This window comes from Oncorhynchus clarkii, chromosome 5 (genome assembly GCF_045791955.1).
Source record: "Oncorhynchus clarkii lewisi isolate Uvic-CL-2024 chromosome 5, UVic_Ocla_1.0, whole genome shotgun sequence".
NCBI lineage: Eukaryota > Metazoa > Chordata > Actinopteri > Salmoniformes > Salmonidae > Oncorhynchus > Oncorhynchus clarkii.
In genome coordinates, this window is record NC_092151.1 from 77,389,294 (window position 1) to 77,411,972 (window position 22,679).

General features: G+C 42.1%; 1 protein-coding gene across 4 annotated transcripts in view; it reads left to right on the forward strand.

Moving 5' to 3' along the window:
* The window catches only part of LOC139409406 (protein tyrosine phosphatase receptor type Fa), a 424,559-nt gene that overhangs the window by 115,880 nt on the left and 286,000 nt on the right, over nucleotides 1–22,679 (forward strand). For all 4 annotated transcript variants that reach the window (XM_071154522.1, XM_071154523.1, XM_071154524.1 and 1 more), the window contains exon 2: nucleotides 14,622–14,816. In XM_071154522.1, coding sequence (XP_071010623.1) covers nucleotides 14,714–14,816 — 103 coding nt within the window. In that variant the 5' untranslated portion in view covers nucleotides 14,622–14,713. The remainder of the gene's footprint in view (nucleotides 1–14,621; nucleotides 14,817–22,679) is intronic.

Below are 22,679 nucleotides of genomic sequence, written 5' to 3' on the forward strand. Positions count from 1 at the left end.
GATGACGTAGTGCACACTAAATGTTATTTTTCACTTAAGTTTTAATGTACTGAATAAGGTCAGGGTGTGACTAGGGTGGTGTAAGGGTTTTCCTGTGGTGAAGGAGAGGCGGACCAAAAAGCAGCGTGGTTATATTGATTCATGTTTAATGAAAAACGATAAACACGAACACTACAAAACAACAAACGTGGAAAACCAAAAACAGCCCTATCTGGTGCAAAACACAGAGACAGGAACAATCACCCACAAACACACAGTGAAACCCAGGCTACCTAAATATGATTCTCAATCAGAGACAACTAATGACACCTGCCTCTGATTGAGAACCATACTCGGCCAAAACATAGAAATACCCAAAACCTAGAAAAACAAACATAGACTGCCCACCCAACTCACGCCCTGACCATACTAAATAAATACAAAACAAAGGAAATAAAGGTCAGAACGTGACAGGTGGGCAATCTATGTTTTCTATTTCTTTGTTGGCTGGGTATGGTTCCCAATCAGAGGAAGCTGTCTATCGTTGTCTAGGCAGCCTTTTTCCACCTGTAGTTTGTGGGATCTTGTTTTTGGTACTGTGCTGTTTAGCCCTACTAGACGTCACGTTACCTTTGGTTTTGTATTTGTTGTTTTTTCGGTGTTCATTTAATAAATGAAAATGTACGCCTACCACGCTGCACCTTGGTCCGATCCTTCCATCGACGAGCGTAACAATATCATTGTGTGACTCCAAGTTTACTTTGGTATGATGGTTATTATATCAATATTTGCACATAAAGGTGTTTCCACCTACATTGCTCACATCATTTATTTGACCGACACAAAAAGATCCCACCATGTCGAACGAACAAATTATCTGTTGGCATTTATACAATTCTACCGAAACTACCTGTTTCCATCTCAGCTGTCGTGATTTGTTTTTATACGGTATGACTTTACTGGCATAAAAACTGTGGATGGAAACGTGGTTAGTGTGTAGTGTTTTGGCTGCTGTACTGTAGGGCTGGAAAGGACTGGTTACTCATGACTGTTCATTTATGGGCTACTTGTACCTGTGCAACCACTTCTTTAGGTGTGAATTGTTACCACTCACATCCTTCCTAATTTGGTTTTAAGTTTTGAACATGCATACATTTCTCACCGTTGTGTAGTGCTTTGGAAGCCTACCTTTTGCTGCAGCTTGCTCTTTGTACATGTTTCAGGTTATAATCCTTCTCATAATATGACTATCCCTCCAGCTAACCTCATTCTCTCCAATCTTTTCTTTTGATGTCTGACTCTGATCAATTATCCCTCACCCTCCTTCCCTATGTATAGGGGTTATTAGGATGTACAGAAAAACATATTTAAAATGTAAAATATCCTCCAATACATTAGCTCACAGAGAAGCTGCAGCAACCTTAGCATGTAATCAAATACATGGAGGCAACGTCATCTTTCATACCTATTTTGGGGTCACTTTAGAGAAACTCCATCTCCCTTATTGCTCGGAATAAAAGTGTGTACAATTAGAGTTTTCAGTGGATTTAGGGACCGACAGAATGCTCTGAGATTGGAACTCCAAATAAGTTCCAAACAGTGACCAGATGACTTTGACCTGATCACACACATGGAACTCCATTGAATCACATTAGATTCACAGTCAGGCCTACATTAGTGTGACAGTCAGGCCTACATTAGAGACGACAGTCAGGCATACGTTAATGTGACAGTTAGGCCTACAGTAGTGTAACAGTGAAGCCTACAGTAGTGTAACAGTCAGGCCTACGGTAATGTGACAGTCAGGCCTACAGTAGTGTGACAGTCAAGCCTACAGTAGTGTGACAGTCAGGCCTACGGTAATGTGACAGTCAGGCCTACGGTAATGTGACAGTTAGGCCTACAGTAGTGTGACAGTCAAGCCTACAGTAGTGTGACAGTCAACCCTACAGTAATGTGACAATTAGGCCTACAGTAGTTTGACAGTTAGGCCTACAGTAGTGTGACAGTCAGGCCTACAGTAGTGTGACAGTCAAGTCTACAGCAGTGTGACAGTCAGGCCTACAGTAGTGTGACAGTCAAGCCTACAGTAATGTGACAGTCAGGCCTACAGTAGTGTGACAGTCAGGCCTACGGTAATGTGACAGTTAGGCCTACAGTAGTTTGACAGTCTGGCCTACAGTAGTGTGACAGTCAAGCCTAAAGTAGTGTGATAGTCAAGCCTACAGAAGTGTGAGAGTCAAGCCTACAGTAGTTTGACAGTCAGGACTACAGTAGTGTGACAGTCAAGCCTAAAGTAGTGTGATAGTCAAGCCTACAGAAGTGTGAGAGTCAAGCCTACAGTAGTTTGACAGTCAGGCCTACAGTAGTGTGACAGTCAAGCCTACAGTAGTGTGACAGTCAGGCCTACAGTAATGTGACAGTTAGGCCTACAGTAATGTGACAGTCAGGCCTACAGTAGAGTGACAGTTAGGCCTACAGTAGTGTGACAGTTAGGCCTACAGTAGATACTGGATCTATTACTGCAAAAGTCTCGCCCTAGTATATGCAGACTTGTCTCCCTCCCCACTTTGCCAGTTCAAAGTCCATCCCAGCCCTGGTTGGTTGACCTCAAGAGGTAGCTTAGTATGCCGACCCTATCCCCTCCACTGTCTGTCTGTCCAGTGTCCACAGTCCTAGTCCCAGTTTATTAAGACTGGGACGGTGTGAGAGCGATCCGAGGGTATTGTTAAGGCAGGTATTGATCCACTTTGGCACTGCTCAGCTGGACAGCGTGAGAGGAAGAGATCAAATGGCCATCAAATGGCTGTGACACTCGTCACAAGGAGACCAGCCGGTGCACCCAGGACACGGACCCAGACTACAGCCCAAACAGCACCTTATTCTTTAATAGTGCACTACTTTTGACCAGAGCCCCATGTAAGAAAAAGGGTGCTGTTTGGGTCATAGACAGACTGCTGTCTGGAGGCACATAGTGTAACCTGTTAATGAATCCCCTCTGAGCCTCTCCCTTTCCCTCCCTTCATCACTCTCTCCCTCTCTGTGACTGTCTGTCCCTCTCTCCCTCCCTCCCTCTCTCTTTCCTCCTCCCTGCTTCGCCCTTATTAGTGTAATCGCACCATTAACTTGTGTGAGATACTTTGCACTGGGGGCAAAGGTATTTCAGAAATCTTTTATGACCGCTGAAGCTCGTTTTCAGTCTGTGTCGGCTCGGCAGTGCAGTGTGTTGTGATAGCATGTCCTCCGAGGCTCGTCTGTTCACTCCCATAATACCTGGAGGTAACTCAGGGGGCTGCTCTCCACAGCTGTGCCCCAAATGGCAATCTATTCCATATTGGTTCTGGTCAAAAGTAGCGCACTGTTAAGGAATAGGGGGCCATTTGGGATGCATTTCAGAGTCTCTCTCTGCTCTAGTAATTAGTCACTGTGGTGTAGAGAAGAAGTGCTTAACTGGACCTGATTCCTACTGGTCCCAATGGACTCGTAAGGCCCATAATCCAGCCAGCTCGACAGCCACAGTCACACCACAGTGGCTCCAGCTCCCTGCTCCACACTTCACTAAAAGTCAACTTCTTTATCCTCACACTTTATCTGTGGCGTTAAAAGCTATTACTCAGAAAAATCCTCTTTGTAGATTTTTGCGCTATTCTACACCCAGAGACCTCTCTATAGCTCTGGTAACGAGGCTTAGGCTGTGTCCCAAAAGGCACCATATTCCCTATATAGCGCACTACATTTGACCAGTGCCCTATGGACCCCCTAGGATGTCATTTGGGATGCTGCCTTAGCCTTTTATTGAAACCATGGTGAATAGTGTTTGCTCATGTGGTTTTTCAATATGCTAGTTTCAAATGTTTTTTTTATCCTTTCAAAAAATTAATTGATTCAAGTCACTAAACTTCCACATCTCAGATCTCTTGTGCCCTAGAGTCAAATGTTTTATGATTTAAACATTTTGCAACCAAAGTGTTTCAGCTACTTTTATTAACAGTAAAAGGGATATGATTTTATCTGTCAGGTGTATCTTCATGAATATGTGTTCCAGGCCTCCATGGTGCTATTGATCCTTCAGGCAATAGTAAAGTCTTAGCTCTGTTTCTGTTTCACATTCTAATGTGAAAACACAGATTCATTTAGGGTGTTATTATGCAGTGATACTGTTAAATTATGTATGCAATGTGCTGAGCTGTAGCTAATTGTTTCAATGTTTTTGTAAGGAGTGAAAACAAGGTTAAACACCATATCCAAAAACATTTTTTTTTCTGGATAAAAATGGGGCTTATGTGGTGGGCGTGGGCGTGGCCAAGGGTTTGGCCACTTGTGCGGTTGCTGACTGAAAATGTTAAAGTCCCTCCTGTTGGCCACAGTGACAAAATGCTGTTTTAAACCTACTTTCCTGCAATTCTACACATTTTGCCGTATGGCGCAGATACAATTGTGCAGTTTTTAAGCACATTTCCTGCAATTCTGCACATTTTGTCATAAGGCTGACAGAAAAGTTTGCGGTTTGAAAGTACATTTCCTGCAATTCTACACATTTTACCATGGTTTATGCTATCTGAGTGATGCAAACATTATAACAAAATCAATGGGGGCCCCATGATAGCCCCATGATTGACTATAGCTCAGCCTTCAACATCATAGTACCCTCCAAGCTTATTATTAAGCTCGGGGCCCTGGGTCTGAACCCCACTATGTGCACCAGGGTCCTGGACTTCCTGACTGGCTGCCCCCAGTTGTTGAAGGTAGGAAACAACACCGCCACTTTGCTGATCCTCAACACAGGGGCCCCACAAGGGTGTGTGCTCAGCCCCCTCCTGTACTCCCTGTTCACCCATGACTGCGTGGCCACTCACGCCTCCAACTCAGTCATCAAGTTTGCAGATGACACTACAACAACAAAAGTAGTAGGTTTGATTACCAACAATGACGAGACAGCCCACGGGGAGGAGGTGAGGGCTCTGGCGGAGTGGTGCCAGGAAAATAACCTCTCCCTCAACGTCAACAAAACACAGGAGCTGATCGTGGACTTCAGGAAACAGCAGAGGGAGCACCCCCCTATCCACATCGACAGGATCATCATCGACAAGCTTCAAGTTCCTCTGCGTACACATCACTGACAATCTGAAATTGTCCACCCACGCAGACAGTGTGGCGCCTCTTCAACCTCAGGAGGCTGAAGAAATTCAGCCATGGCCCCTAAGACCCTCAGAAACTTTTACAGATGCACAATTGAGAGCATCCTGTCAGGCTGTATCACCGCCTGGTACGGCAACTGAACCGCCCACAACCACAGGGCTCTCCAGAGGGTAGTGGGGTCTGCCCAACGCAACACCGTGGGCCACTGCCTGCCCTCCAGGACAGATACAGCACCTGATGTCAAAAAAAGATAATCTAGGATATTAACCACCAGAAGGCGAGGTCAGTACAGGTGCAACAAAGCTGGGACCAAGAGACTGAAAAAAAGCTTCTATCTCAAGGCTATCAGATGGTTAAATAGCCATCACTAGCCAGCTACCACCTGGTTTCTCAACCCTGCACCTTAGAGGCTGCTGCCCTATATACATAGACATGGAATCACTGGTCACTTTAATAATGGAACAATAGTCACTTTAATAATGTTTACATACAGCTTTACTCATCTCATATGTATACCGTGTTCTATTCTACTGTGTTTTAGTCAATGCCACTCCGACATTGCTTGTTATAATATTTATACATTATTTTATTCGCTCCTTGGTGTCCATCCACATCAACAACAAACTAGAATGGTCCAAATACACCAAGACAGTCGTGAAGAGGGCACGACAAAGCCTATTCCCTCTCAGGAAACTAAAAAGATGTGGCATGGGTCCTGAGACACTCAAAAGGTTCTACAGCTGCAACATTGAGAGCATCGTGACTGGTTGCATCACTGCCTGGTACAGCAACTGCTCGGCATCTGACCACAAGGCACTACAGAGGGTAGTGCGAACGGCTCAGTACATCACTGGGGCTAAGCTGCCTGCCATCCAGGACCTCTACACCAGACGGTGTCAGAGGAAGGCCCTAAAAATTGTCAAAGACCCCAGCCACCCCACTTCTCTCTACTACCGCATGGCAAGCGGTGCCGGAGTGCCAAGTCTAGGACAAAAAGGCTTCTCAACAGTTTTTACCCCCAAGCCATAAGACTCCTGAACAGGTAATCAAATGGCTACCCGGACTATTTGCATTGTGTGCCCCAACCCACCCCCAACACCTCTTTTTACACTGCTGCTACTCTCTGTTTATCATATATGCATAGTCACTTTAACCATATCTACATGTACATACTACCTCAATCAGCCTGACTAACCGGTGTCTGTATGTAGCCTCGTTACTTTTATAGCCTCGCTACTGTATATAGCCTGTCTTTTTACTGTTGTTTTATTTCTTTACCTACCTATTGTTCACCTAATACCTTTTTTGCACTATTGGTTATAGCCTGTCAGTAAGCATTTCACTGTAAGGTCTACAGCCTGTTGTATTCGGTGCATGTGAAAAATAAACTTTGATTTGATTTGATTTTACTTTTAGATTTCTGTGTTGTTGTGAATTGTTACCTACTACTACACTTGGCGGAGCTAGGAATACAAGCATTTTGCTACCCCTCGAATAACATCTGCTAAATATGTGTATGTGACCAATAACTTTTGATTGATTTGATGCCATGACAAAAATAACCCTTAAGCATCATTTTCGAGATTGTATATTCTCCCTGACTGTCTAGCTTTTTTTAGGTGATTTTTAGTTGTTATTATTATTATTATAAAATATATGGCTCCATTATCTTTTCTACATACTTTTTATCTGGTTATAGTCATTTACTTTTACACTGAACACGTTTTTCCATCCATTTTTTTTTCTTCTACTGTTTGGACAAAGGCAGCCTAAAAAAAACACTTAAGTTGGCCACCTAATACTTTTCTATGCAGAAAAAACCCCTGCAAAAACACACATCCCAATACAGTAAACCTAGTGTAATGACACAGTAGTACATTAAACCTAGTGTGTTCACACAGTAGTACTTTAAGCTTAGTGTAATGACACAGTAGTACATTAAACCTAGTGTAATGACACAGTAGTACTTTAAGCCTAGTGTAATGACACAGTAGTACATTAAACCTAGTGTAATGACACAGTAGTACATTAAACCTAGTGTAATGACACAGTAGTACATTAAACCTAGTGTAATGACACAGTAGTACATTAAACCTAGTGTAATGACACAATAGTACATTAAACCTAGTGTAATGACACAGTAGTACTTTAAGCCTAGTGTAATGACACAGTAGTACATTAAGCCTAGTGTAATGACACAGTAGTACATTAAACCTAGTGTAATGACACAGTAGTACATTAATCCTAGTGTAATGACACAGTTGTACTTTAAGCCTAGTGTAATGACACAGTAGTACATTAAACCTAGTGTAATGACACAGTAGTACATTAAACCTAGTGTAATGACACAGTAGTACATTAAACCTAGTGCAATGACACAGTAGTACATTAAACCTAGTGCAATGACACAGTAGTACATTTAACATAGTGTGTAGGGGTGTAGAAATCCCCATTGACTGAGGATGAGGGGTCACCATTTAATTAACCAACCATTATGTAGAAATGACATTGAATACAATCATAAACACATTTATCAATCTGACTCCAATATTATGTGAATAAATGCAACAAGCCCTGTGCGTCTCTAAATGATCCAGCAAGATAGCGAGTCATGCGTTACCACTTGACTATAATTCAATTTGACATGTCAAACTAGCACCGTTATGCTATTATTAAGAGACTAGATGCAAATAGCTAATCCTGGCGACCAATGTTATAGCATTCATTTGAGGCAAGCAGATCAGAAACGTCAAGGTGTAAGCATGTATAGTGTAAATAACAACTACCAATAGAACTACTAAATTGTAAGCTTATAGTCAAAGAATGACTTTGTAAAACGAGGAATGTATTTACTTAAACTTATAGAATTCATTAGTCACAAAATAATTAACACTCAAACAATTCATACATGATACATTACAGACTACTCAGAGTAAATTAATAGTCGACTGATAGGCAGACTTAACGTGGTTACACGTGTCTTCATTTAAGAATAATGTCTTTGAGAAAACTGTGTAATGCACACAGGAGCTTGCTAACAAGTTCTCAAAGTCCTTTTAACCAAATTCAAGCAGAAACTCACACCCAACCTGAATTAACATTTCTTTGCACTAAAAAGAAAACACAGGAATACACACCCAGATTATAATCAACTTCATTGAAATGATAGGATTGTGCCTGTCTCACTCCAACTTTGAACTATCCAACAAACAAAATAGCTTCCCTGTAGTTTCCCTGTAACAACAAAGACGCCCTGGCCTTAGTTATCTTTGTTTTCTTTATTATTTTGGTTAGGTCAGGGTGTGATATGGGGGATGTATGGTTTTTCTTTCTTCTAGGGCGTTTGTACTGTCTAGGGGTTTTTGTAGATTTATGGGGTTGTGTTCATTCTAGGTGTTTATGTAAGTCTATGGTTGCCTAGAGTGGTTCTCAATCAGAGGCAGGTGTTTATCGTTGTCTCTGATTGGGAACCATATTTAGGCAGCCATGTTCTTTGGGTATTTTGTGGGTGATTGTTTCCTGTGTCAGTGTTTGTGCCACATGGGACTGTTTCGGTTAGTTCACGTTTATTGTATTTGTGTTCATGTTTAGTTTCTCTTATTAAAAATCATGGACACCTACCACGCTGCGTATTGGTTCGATCCTTGTTTCACCTCTTCAGAGGAAGAGGAGGAAATCTGCTGTGACAATAGCACTTACAGTATAATGAAACATATCAACATTCATAGCTCTTTATGAACTCATGAAACAATCTAAACATGACTATTTAATTCGCACAGAAACATTCATTTAGTTTCATCTGTCTTGACGCTTCCAACGGTGTCCGTGCTCCCAGCGTTCTTTGGTAATGTTCCTCCCCAGAGAAAGACACAGAGAAGGTGTGTTTGACCCCTGTTATAGCCCACATATGGTCAGCCATCCAAACAATGTCATTAAACGTGATTGAGATCACGCTGGGCCTCAGCGCCTCCAAATCACCAGTATCACCTTCTCTCATTCTTCCACAGCAAGTGTAATGAAGGATAGAAGCTGTAAATGTTTCATAGGACAGCTATGGACCCACCATGTTTCTCACTGTGTGACTTTAGGAGTTTCAGACGCTCACGCTCAACCTCTTGAGGGTTGGTCACACACTCATGATCAAGCTGAAGGTCATTCTTGTTGTGCATTACAGAATGGACCGGATTTTAGGGAGACTGCAATTAGGCGTCTGACTCATACTAGTAGGTTAGAGAAAGTGTGTGTGTGCGTTTGCCATGCTGTCGTCCATTCAGATTACGCCTGCGGGGGTCTCTCTATAAAACAGAAAGCGCCACACGAATACCAGACTGAGCCGTGGGTGAAAATACACCTCCCACACCTGCTTAGATCTTTGCAGTGCTAAATGAGGTTTCACTGTAGTAGAGAGCCAGTAGACTGTGTAGGAGAACCCAGCTAAATGAGGTTTCACTGTAGTAGACAGCCAGTAGGCTGTGTAGGAGAACCCAGCTAAATGGGGTTTCACTGTAGTAGACAGCCATTAGACTGTGTAGGAGAACCCAGCTAAATGGGGTTTCACTGTAGTAGACAGCCAGTAGACTGTGTAGGAGAACCCAGCTAAATGAGGTTTCACTGTAGTAGACAGCCAGTAGACTGTGTAGGAGAACCGAGCTAAATGAGGTTTCACTGTAGTAGACAGCCAGTAGACTGTGTAGGAGAACCCAGCTAGATGAGGTTTCACTGTAGTAGACAGCCAGTAGACTGTGTAGGAGAACCCAGCTAAATGGGGTTTCACTGTAGTAGACAGTCAGTAGACTGTGTAGGAGAACCCAGCTAAATGAGGTTTCACTGTAGTAGACAGCCAGTAGACTGTGTAGGAGAACCCAGCTAGATGAGGTTTCACTGTAGTAGACAGCCAGTAGACTGTGTAGGAGAACCCAGCTAAATGGGGTTTCACTGTAGTAGACAGTCAGTAGACTGTGTAGGAGAACCCAGCTAAATGAGGTTTCACTGTAGTAGAGAGCCAGTAGACTGTGTAGGTGAACCCAGCTAAATGAGGTTCCACTGTAGTAGAGAGCCAGTAGACTGTGTAGGAGAACCCAGCTAAATGTAGTAGTGCTGAGGGATCTCAGATACTATAGTGTTTCACCAAATCATCCTCCTTTTTCTGTGTAGTGGGGGATGAGACTTTCCCCCCTCTAGAGATGGTTTGTCCTCAATGGTGCCCCTCTCTGAAGAATCCTTGCTCCAGGGACCAGGGATAAATAGAGAGATAGGTGAGCGAGAGAGAGAGAGAGAGAGAGAGAGAGAGAGAGGAAAGAGAGAGAGGAAAGAGAGAGAGGAAAGAGAAAGAGGAGTGAGAGGATAGCGAGAGAGTGAGAGAGAGAGAGGTTCTCCCTACGGGGGTTACCTTCTTCCAGAGAAGTCACATCCTCCCAACCCTGCACCGTCTGCTGGGAGAAGATATCAGTCCCCCCCAAAGAGCATTCAGCTGTAAACACGCTTGACTTTGACTCTCTCGACCCACATATCCTCACAGGGTGTCATTGAGACAAAGCAACGAAGCAGGCAGGAAACTCCCAAGAGTTAGTTGATTTAAATAAATAAAAAATCCTGGTGTTGGACTGATATTTGATACTCTAAGTAGTTGTAGGGGGGATGTTGTGTCGTCTGAGTTGTGTCAGTTGTTCTGTTGCTTGTAGACTTCAACAGTGTCTCGTGTTTGACTGATGCTGTGTAGTAGTTCGAGGGAGTTGCAGATTTAGACCTTATTGTTAGGACATTTGACCTCTGATTTGACCTCGTTGAACAGGGTAGAAAAACAGGTCAGCGATCTTACGTAGAAGCTGAGAGGTATTTATGTAGAGTATCTCTCAAAGCTTTTCACCACAGCCCAATCCAGGTCAATGGCTCATTCAACTTTCGCTTTAAGGGATTTGAATAAAAATAATGAAGAGTAATGGTACTCTGTCAAATAATGTTGGCAGGATTAAAGAAGTGTTTTCCCTAAGAACCCCTTCAGATATCACCCAACCTGTTCGTATTGTCACTGGTGTGTTTCATTGGCTTCATTGAACTCATGAGTATGAAATGGCAACTCTGTCAGATTCAGATGTATTGTGTATCGAAGTGCAGTGTTAAGCATGATGTATTGAAATGTAAAGCGTTGTTAATATGTGTGTGTGGGTGTGTGGGTGTGGCTGTGTGTGGGTGTGGCTGTGGCTATCATTTCCCTGAAAGCCTCTAAAGCACTCCAACATCACTGTTCTAGGAAGGTAGCCTTTATGTGGAGTGACTGAGTATGCTTGTTTGTCTCTCCTCGTCACTGAAGAACGCCTCTATTTTCAAACCCGTAGAGATGGTTCTATAAACCTGGGTTATGTTCATTAGGGCACAATGGAAAACAATCCTAATCTTCATGTTGTTCGTTTTGAGACTTGTTTGTTGAAGCTTCACTGGAGAAAACAACATGCAAAGTATGAAATAATAATGTCAGTTCCAGCAAGTCGCAGTCAGGCAATGTATGTTTCATGAGTCTGTTTGCCGAGATGGGTGAAAGTTAGAGGTGTTATTGAATCAATGAAGTCTCAGATGAAAGTGATGACTCCCTAGCTAGCTGTGATCAGTGATCAGGTTTGATGCAGTGGCACCATCTTGTTCGGAGACACAATAGAGATGATTTGGAGCAGAGAGCACTGTTGCCGTTGATGCCGTGAGATACTTTCAACCAAACTCTTTGTCCTCCCATTGCCTTCATCTCAGAGTGAGCCGGCAAAATGCACGTCACGATTCAAAGTTTCAAAGATGTGTTTGTTCTGTAATTGCTGAAGTTTTTGCCAGAACCGTGGGAATAAGGGAAAAGAGAGGGAGAGAAAGAGAGAGAAACAAAAAGAGAGAGAGAGAGAGAGAGAGAAGCTCACATGCAAGTCATATTTTGCCTTTCTTCTTGTTATGAACATGTTCTTTGTAAGTTACTGTCTGTCAAGTCAAATGATATGCAGTTATTCAGGCTGAAAGTGACTGATGTAGGCCTAAACAATGTCTCTCTCCTCAATTCAATTATAGGTTTTCCACAAAGATGACAACACTTTCTTCAAATTAATGGCTTAAGAGTGGCAGTACATTCACCTCCCACTATCTGACTGTATCTCCATGAAAGGCAGCATTCACCCAAAGCACATTTGAGGAAAAAATGTTTTCTGTATTTTTTGGGTTGATGAAGCAGGGAAATGAGGGACAAATACAACCCTGCCCGGCTACTACACTGTTCCCCTTTTTTGTGTGAGTAGGGAGGTAGAAGGGAGTGGTTAGGACAAGCCTGAGTGGTTGCAGCTTGCCCCACCTCCACCTCCGCTCTGAACACACACACACACACACACACACACACACACACACACACACACACACACACACACACACACTGATGAGGAATCAGTGGAGTTGTGAGCTGGGTGTCGTAGCGCCTCGGTGCAGGCTTTCCGTTCCAGGTGAATGATTCCCTGTAATAACATGGGAATAAGCCGGGATAAATGGAGAGCACCGAGGCGTTAGTCATTTTCCTTCACCGTCGTGAAGACATTTAGAGCTGCTGTATGGGGCTGGCATGGCAGTGGCACCAAGGAGAATACGTCACAAATGGCATCCTATTCTCTATTTAGTGAGCTACTGTTGACAGGGGCCAATAGGGATTTAAGAGATAAACCTTCCTGGTTGTCTCTGCCTTGGACAGGCATCAAACAGAGATTGGCTGTACCTATGGCAGGCTTGGCAGCACAGCAGCCATTGTAGTTCATGTTTGGCTCTGTCTATCTGAGACAAATGGGAGGATAATGACATAACTGGCTTGCATAAGCATGGTGCCTTTTGTGATTTTCTGTCCATTTGTGAGAGGGAGGTGCTCAACTGTTAGCATGCTGAAGATGACTAATTCGTGTGTGTATGGGTCTGTGTGTGTGGGGGGGAGGGGGGGTGTGTGTTTGTTTGTGTGTGTGAGAGACTGTGAGACTTTAATCGTCAGGGAGACTGTGGGACTTTAACCAACAGAGAGACTGTGGGACTTTAACCTTCAGAGAGACTGTGGGACTTTAACCATCAGAGAGACTGTGGGACTTTAATCATCAGAGAGACTGTGAGACTTTAATCACCAGAGAGACTGTGGGACTTTAACCAACAGAGAGACGGTGGGACTTTAACCATCAGAGAGACTGTGGGACTTTAACCATCAGAGAGACTGTGGGACTTTTACCATCAGAGAGACTGTGGGTCTTTAACCAACAGAGAGACTGTGGGACTTTAACCTTCAGAGAGACTGTGGGACTTTAACCATCAGGGAGACTGTGGGACATTAACCAACAGAGAGACTGTGGGACTTTAACCATCAGAGAGACTGTGGGACTTTAACCATCAGAGAGACTGTGGGACTTTAACCATCAGAGAGACTGTGGGTCTTTAACCTTCAGAGAGACTGTGGGACTTTAACCATCAGAGAGACTGTGGGACTTTAACCATCAGAGAGACTGTGGGACTTTAACCATCAGAGAGACTGTGGGTCTTTAACCTTCAGAGAGACTGTGGGACTTTAACCATCAGAGAGACTGTGGGACTTTAACCATCAGAGAGACTGTGGGACTTTAACCAACAGAGAGACTGTGGGACTTTAACCATCAGGGAGACTGTGGGACTTTAATCATCAGATAGACTATGGGACTTTAACCATCAGAGAGACTGTGGGACTTTAACCATCAGAGAGACGGTGGGACTTTAACCTTCAGAGAGACTGTGGGACTTTAACCTTCAGAGAGACTGTGGGACTTTAACCATCAGAGAGACAGTGGGACTTTAACCTTCAGAGAGACTGTGGGACTTTAACCTTCAGAGAGACTGTGGGACTTTAACCAACAGAGAGACTGTGGGACTTTAACCTTCAGAGAGACTGTGGGACTTTAACCATTAGAGAGACTGTGGGACTTTAACCATCAGAGAGCCGGTGGGACTTTAACCATCAGAGAGACTGTGGGACTTTAACCATCAGAGAGACTGTGGGTCTTTAACCAACAGAGAGACGGTGGGACTTTAACCATCAGAGAGACGGTGGGACTTTAACCTTCAGAGAGACTGTGGGACTTTAACCAACAGAGAGACGGTGGGACTTTAACCTTCAGGGAGACTGTGGGACTTTAACCATCAGAGAGACTGTGGGACTTTCACCATCAGAAAGACGGTGGGACTTTAACCTTCGGAGAGACTGTGGGACTTTAACCATCAGATAGACTGTGGGACTTTAACCATCAGAGAGACTGTGGGACTTTAACCTTCAGAGAGACTGTGGGACTTTAACCATCAGAGAGACTGTGGGACTTTAACCTTCAGAGAGACTGTGGGACTTTAACCAACAGAGACACGGTGGTTTTGTTACTTAAGTATGTAGTTGAATGCACAGATTGTAATTGTCTATGGATAAGGCTGTATGCTAAATCACAAAGCATGCAATATTAACCCCACCTCTCTTCTGTCTCCTTTCTCAGGTGTCACTCTATGATTGCGTGAGCTGCTATCTATCGAGCGGAGCGGGAGTGTAGGTAGAGGAGCAGAGGAGAGGCGTGCCAACACCTGCACCATGGCACTGAGCCACCGATGGGCACAATCTCCCCTCGCGAGGGGGGCCACATTTATCCTACTACTGGGCAGTCTGGCCCTGCCATCACCATCCCACGCAGACAGTGAGTAACACAATGATATCAATGATACCTCCAGAGATATGCGGTATAGAAGTCTTGTTGTATTTCTAGGGATACACCATAGAGAAGTCTTGTTGTATATCTAGGGATACACCACCATTAGGTCATTTCAATCAGGCTCCTTGCAGCCTGACATCTACCACGCAGACAGTGAATAAACACCATTATATTTATATTTGTATTTTATTTAGCCTTTATTTGATTAGCAAAGTCAGTTAAGAACAAATTCTTATTTACACTGACAGTCTAAAATATGACCTCCATAGAGAATATTCTGCCTGTTATTGTATAGCTTGGGGTGGTCTTTTCCATAGACTGTAAGGCTGATTTCCTAGACCCAGATTAAGCCTAGTCCTAAACCTTGGATATTCACCATAGAGATTCTCTAATTCTCTTTCTGTGGATACCTGCACCTGAGATACACCAGAGAGGAATGTGCAGTGTTTTATGGCCAGCGATTGACCCGCCCTCCTTTCTATTTCCTACGATCCAAATTAAGTCATTATTGTCAAAATTGAAATGACGTCAATACAAGACTGTAGAACTGGTTGTAAACGGGTTCATTTGACATCAACCACTGTTGCTTTCTGGGATTGCTCCTCTATTGGCATGTAGTAGTATGGCTTTGCAGAGATATTTTCCAGAGACAAAGTGTTGTAGGCACGAGGCCTACATTTATCACTTTGTAAAGTGAGGATGTTAAGGAAACAATGCTGTGACACATGAAATGAATCAAATCCCTGCTTGAACTAAGTGTTCTGTTTGTTCACTGTTATATCTATCTCTCCCAACCAAAACAGATCTTAGCTATCTAATGATCCATCCTGTTGTGATCCGTCAGCAGTGCCGGTGTCTGATCTCTCTCTGCTGTTCACTCACATTAGTATCATGAGATGTTGTCTTGTGGAATCTCTCCAATCTCTCGCTGCTTTTACAAATGTTGAGATATCTGACTTGAGACAGTCTGGAAATAGTGTGGAGTCTTGAGAACCCTTTCAGGTTTTGTGTTCTGAGGAAAGTGTTTTGTGTTCAAAAGGAACACTCTCACTCTGTTTGTTCTGGGCTTCTTATTCAGTGAATGAATTCCAGTGATTCTAAGAGCTTCTCTATCACGCAGCCTTTTCAGCATTCCTGTTGTTCTAACCCATCCTCAACCAACCAACCTTTCTCTTCTAATGGCACACAAGGCACACAATGGCAGGGGTCTTACCTATTGAGACTACTTCTAGTACTCTCAAGTACCAGTAGGAATAGTACTCTCAAGTATACAGTAGGAATCTGAGTCTAGTCCAGTGGTTCCCTAACTTGTGAACTCGGGCCACCATCCCGTCATTGGGGATGGGATCGTAATTGCTTAATTAACTCTGGAACCACACCTTTGTGGAAGCACCTGCTTTTACACTTTGCATCCATCATTTGCTCAAGTGTTTCCTTTATTTTGGCAGTTACCTGTACATTACAATAGTACAGTAGGTTAGTAGTAGTTGTAGTGCAGTATTGTAATACAGTAGGTTAGTAGTAGTAGTAGTGCAGTATAGTAATACAGTAAGTTAGTAGTAGTAGTGCAGTATAGTAATACAGTAGGTTAGCAGTAGTAGTAGTAGTGCAGTATAGTAATACAGTAGTTAGTAGTAGTAGTAGTGCAGTATAGTAATACAGTAGTTAGTAGTAGTAGCAGTGCAGTACAGTAGTACAGTAGGTTAGTAGTAGTGCATTACAGTAGGTTAGTAATAGTAGTAGTGCAGTACAGTAGTACAGTAGGTTAGTAGTAGTAGTAGTGCAGTATAGTAATACAGTAGTTAGTAGTAGTAGTAGTGCAGTACAATAGTACAGTAGGTTAGTAGTAGTGCATTACAGTAGGTTAGTAGTAGTAGTAGTAGTGCAGTACAGTAGCTTAGTAGTAGTGCAGTACATTAGTACAGTAGGTTAGTAGTACTAGTAGTGTAGTACAATAGGTTAGTAGTAGTGCAGTACAGTAGTACAGTAGGTTAGTAGTAGTAGTGCATTACAGTAGGTTAGTAGTAGTAGTAGTGCAGTACAGTAGTACAGTAGGTTAGTAGTAGTGCATTACAGTAGGTTAGTAATAGTAGTAGTGCAGTACAGTAGTACAGTAGGTTAGTAGTAGTAGTAGTGCAGTATAGTAATACAGTAGTTAGTAGTAGTAGTAGTGCAGTACAATAGTACAGTAGGTTAGTAGTAGTGCATTACAGTAGGTTAGTAGTAGTAGTAGTAGTGCAGTACAGTAGCTTAGTAGTAGTGCAGTACATTAGTACAGTAGGTTAGTAGTACTAGTAGTGTAGTACAATAGGTTAGTAGTAGTGCAGTACAGTAGTACAGTAGGTTAGTAGTAGTAGTGCATTACAGTAGGTTAGTAGTAGTAGTAGTGCAGTACAGTAGTACAGTAGGTTAGTAGTACTAGTAGTGCAGTACAGTAGTACAGTGGGTTAGTAGTACTAGTAGTGCAGTACGGTAGTACAGCAGGTTAGTAGTAGTAGTGCATTACAGTAGGTTCATAGGTTAGTAGTAGTAGTAGTGCAGTACAGTAGGTTAGTAGCAGTAGTAGTAGTGCAGTACAGTAGTACAGTAGTACAGAAGGTTAGTAGTATTAGTAGTACATTACAGTAGGTTAGTAGTAGTGCAGTACAGTAGTACAGTAGGTTAGAAGTAGTGCAGTACAGTAGGTTCATAAGTTAGTAGTAGTAGTAGTGCAGTACAGTAATACAGTAGGTTAGTAGTATTAGCAGTACATTAGAGTAGGTTAGTAGTAGTGCAGTACAGTAGTACAGTAGGTTAGTAGTACTAGTAGTGCAGTACGGTAGTACAGTAGGTTAGTAGTAGTAGTGCATTACAGTAGGTTCGTAGATTAGTAGTAGTAGTAGTGCAGTACAGTAGGTTAGTAGTAGTAGTAGTAGTGCAGTACAGTAGTACAGTAGTACAGAAGGTTAGTAGTATTAGTAGTACATTACAGTAGGTTAGTAGTAGTGCAGTACAGTAGTACAGTAGGTTAGAAGTAGTGCAGTACAGTAGGTTCATAAGTTAGTAGTAGTAGTAGTGCAGTACAGTAATACAGTAGGTTAGTAGTATTAGCAGTACATTAGAGTAGGTTAGTAGTAGTGCAGTACAGTAGTACAGTTGGTTACTTGTAGTGCAGTACAGTAGGTTAGTGGTAGTAGTTGTGCAGTACAGTTGTACAGTAGGTTAGTAGTAGTGCAGTACAGTAGGTTAGTAATAGTAGTAGTGCAGTACAGTAGTACAGTAAGTTAGTAGTAGTAGTAGTAGTGCAGTACAGTAGCTTAGTAGTAGTGCAGAACAGTAGTACAGTAGGTTAGTAGTACTAGTAGTGTAGTACAGTAGGTTAGTAGTAGTGCAGTACAGTAGAGTCATACAGTAGGTTAGTAGTACTAGTAGTGCAGTACAGTAGTACAGTAGGTTAGTAGTAGTAGTAGTTCAGTACAGTAGTACAGTAGGTTAGTAGTAGTAGTGCATTACAGTAGGTTCGTAGGTTAGTAGTAGTAGTAATGCAGTACAGTAGGTTAGTAGTAGTAGTGCAGTACTGTAGTACAGTAGTACAGAAGGTTAGTAGTATTAGTAGTACATTACAGTAGGTTAGTAGTAGTGCAGTACAGTAGTACAGTAGGTTAGTAGTAGTAGTAGTTCAGTACAGTAGTACAGTAGGTTAGTAGTAGTAGTGCATTACAGTAGGTTCGTAGGTTAGTAGTAGTAGTAATGCAGTACAGTAGGTTAGTAGTAGTAGTGCAGTACTGTAGTACAGTAGTACAGAAGGTTAGTAGTATTAGTAGTACATTACAGTAGGTTAGTAGTAGTGCAGTACAGTAGTACAGTAGGTAAGAAGTAGTGCAGTACAGTAGGTTCATAAGTTAGTAGTAGTAGTAGTGCAGTACAGTTGTACAGTAGGTTAGTAGTAGTGCAGTACAGTAGGTTAGTAGGTTAGTGGTTGTAGTAGTGCAGTACAGTAGGTTAGTAGTACTAGTGTTAGTGCAGTGCAGTAGTACAGTAGGTTAGTAGTAGTAGTGCAGTACAGTAGGTTAGTAGTAGTAGTAGTGCAGTACAGTAGGTTAGTAGTAGTAGTAGTAGTAGTGCTGTACAGCAGAACAGTAGGTTAGTAGTACTAGTAGTAGTCTAGCACAGTAGGTTAGTTGTATTGCAGCACAGTAGGTTAGTAGTAGTGCAGTGCAGTAGGTTAGTAGGTTAGTGGTAGTAGTAGTGCAGTACAGTAGGTTAGTAGTAGTTGTAGTGCAGTACAGTAGTACAGTAGGCTAGTAGTAGTAGTAGTGCAGTACAGTAGTACAGTGGGTTAGTAGTAGTAGTACTGCAGTACAGTAGTACAGTAGGCTAGTAGTAGTGCAGTACAGTAGTACAGTAGGTTAGTAGTAGTAGTGCAGTACAGTAGGTTAGTAGTAGTGCAGTACAGTACAGTAGGTTAGTAGTAGTAGTAGTAGTAGTAGTGTAGTGCATTAGTACAGTAGGTTAGTAGTAGTAGTAGTGCAGTACAGTAGTACCGTAAGTTAATAGTAGTTGTAGTGCAGTACAGTAGTACAATATGTTAGTAGTAGTAGTAGTAGTAGTAGCAGTGCAGTACAGTAGGTTAGTAGTAGTGCAGTAGGTTAGTGGTTGTAGTAGTGCAGTACAGTAGTACAGTAGATTAGTAGTAGTAGTGGTAGTGCAGTACAGTGGGTTAGTAGTAGTGCAGTACAGTAGTACAGTAGGTTAGTGGTAGTAGTTGTGCTGTACAGTAGTGCAGTAGGTTAGTAGTAGTAGTAATGCAGTACAGTAGGTTAGTAGTAGTAGTAGTAGTAGTGCAGTGCAGTAGTACAGTAGGTTAGTAGTAGTAGTAGTGCAGTACAGTAGTACCGTAAGTTAATAGTAGTTGTAGTGCAGTACAGTAGTACAATATGTTAGTAGTAGTAGTAGTAGTAGTAGCAGTGCAGTACAGTAGGTTAGTAGTAGTGCAGTAGGTTAGTGGTTGTAGTAGTGCAGTACAATGCATAAAACACATGCAGGTATACTAGCACACCTGTTACAGTGAGTAGAGATCAGGCCACCTTCCCTAGCCTAGGAATGTCAACTGTTTCTCTCTGTTGACAAAACAAACATGGTTGATGTCCATGCTACCCCAGGGTGACTACAGTACAGCATAGCTGGCTTTTTTGCTACCCTTTGAACAGTGCATTTTCTTCACCATTGCACATTGCAATTTCTCTAGAGATAAATTTGATCCAGCCTGAACTGTGCAATGTGGTAGGGAGTTGTAGTTTCCAACAGGCTAATATTCAACATAGATTAGCGCATTAAACGTGGTAATTAACTACAGTTACCATAATCCATGGCTCATTTACTTGTCCTGCGTTTATTTTATGCCTGAAATGGAAAAGACAGAATATCGCGTGATGGTGAGTGGATATAGAGAGCAGTTGTTGCTTCGCAAGGTATATATATTGAAAATACAAGATCTAAGTGATTGATAGTTGGTATTCAGTAGTCATAAAAGTGTGCCTTATTTACTTTGAAGCTCTACTAAAATAGTGATTTTGTCAGACAGCATAGGCAGCAGATCTACAGAGATGAGATGATGACTTGAATGAAAAAACAAGACAAATGTAATATTTTCATACCCAAATCTAACTGCCTGTTGCTCAGGCCCTGAAGCAAGGAAATGCATATTCTTGGTACCATTTGAAAGGAAACACTTTGAAGCTTGTGGAAATGTGAAAATAATGTAGGAGAATATAACACATTAGATCTGATAGAAGGTAATACAGACAAAAACATTGTATTTTTTTTGTTCCATCAGTTTGAAATGCAAGAGAAAGGCCATAATGTATTATTCCAGCCCAAGGTGCAATTTAGATTTTGGGCACATGATGGCATTAGTGTATGTGCAATGTTTTAGACTGATCCAATGAACTCTTGCATTTCTGTTCAAACTGTTGTATCAAGACTGCCCACATTCTTTTCACTGTAGTAGCTACTGTAAATTGGACAGTGCAGTTAGATTAACAAGAATTTAAGCTTTCTGCCAATATCAGATATTTCTATGTCCTGGGAAATGTTCTTGTTACTTACAACCTTATGCTTATTGCATTAGCCTAAGTTAGCTCAACCATCCCACAGGGGACCCACCAATCCTGAAGAAGTTGAATTAATGTCTTACACTTACAAGTTAGTAAGTAGAATATTGTATCATGGTAACTAATACATGCAATAATAAATCACATTTATTAGTCTTGATTTATATACAGTATGTGGAGGTCAAGGCTGGGGTGAGGTAGCTAGACAACAAAGAGGGTGAACCCGTGAACCAGACATGCTAATGCAATCATGTTGTTTGGGGTTTTCTCCTGAGAGCCCCATTTTAGTGTTACACACAACCACCCACACGCACGCACGCACGTACACACACACACACACACACACACACACACACACACACACACACACACACACACACACACACACAGTGATCTCATTACTGCACAGCATCCTAGGGGGGAGCAGCACTCTCTCTAATGAACATGACATGCTTCACGTCAAATTTAGGAGGATTTCTAATGGAAGGAATTAATAAGACAGAAAGTGGAAAATTCCCGGTCGCTCCTCACTGTGTGTGTGTGTGTGTGTGTGTGTGTGTGTGTGTGTGTGTGTGTGTGTGTGTGTGTGTGTATGTATGTGTGTATGTGTGTTGTTCAGGAAGGATGGGGTACATACACTCACTGTCAGATCACAGTTAGGTGCTCGGTGTGGTTGCACATCGGCGAGTCTAAAAATGTGTTGTCGACACAAAAAGAGTTTATAGTCTTAAGGGAAGACAGCTAGCAATGCAAGAAGAGGCTTAAAAATAGCTAGGGCTGCCAGAAAGAATTAGAGTGATTCTGAAAAGAGAAAAACCCTCTCTCCTACTGTGTCTAAAACTGGTTAGATTTACTGACACACATTCTCATCAGAAGCTTACACCATGATGTCACCAGCTAACATTGCTGTAATTGTAATGTTAATTGATTTAAAAAAGTATGATAAAGATGATTATTTTAAAACAAGTAATTAGTACCATAAACTTTTAATGTCCATTCAACACTGAACCCCTCTTTTATGCTACCTTTACTGTTACATTCAGTATGTTTGTTAATATCTTAGGTTGATTCAAGTATTGCAATTATCTTAAGAATGTGATTAAGTATGTGTTTGAATACAGTACTATCACATTATACAACGGGTGGGTCTAATCCTGGATAATGATTGGTTAAAACCGCATTCCAGACAGTTTCTATTTAAGCAATAAGGCCCGAGGAGGTGTGGCCAATATACCACAGCTAAGGGCTGTTCTTATGCACGACGCACCACGGAGTGACTGGACACAGCCCTTAGCTGTGGTATTTTGGCCATATACCACAAACCCCCAAGGTGCCTTATTGCGATTATAAACTGGTTACCAATGTAATTAGAGCAGTAAAAATCAATGTTTTGTCATACATGTGGTATACGGTCTGATATACCATGGCCTTCAGCCAATCAATTCAGGGCTCAAACCACCCAGTTTATAATTAATAACTTACCACCGGCTAAATCTATGATGTTGAAATGCTTATTTATTCTGTTCCTTCTGACAGCGCATTCCACTGTCTCATCAGCTCAGCCAGGAAATGTTCTGTATATACTAGATCTACACTGTAAAAAGCATCTTGGCATTATCTTTAGACTAGAATTTGGTTTTCAACAGTGGAGATTTGCAATAACCTTGCTGTCTGTCTCTCCAACATTTTCTCCAACATTGTTTCAATATTGAAATTTGATCTCCAGTTGTCCTATGGGAGTCATAGCTGGCAGCTT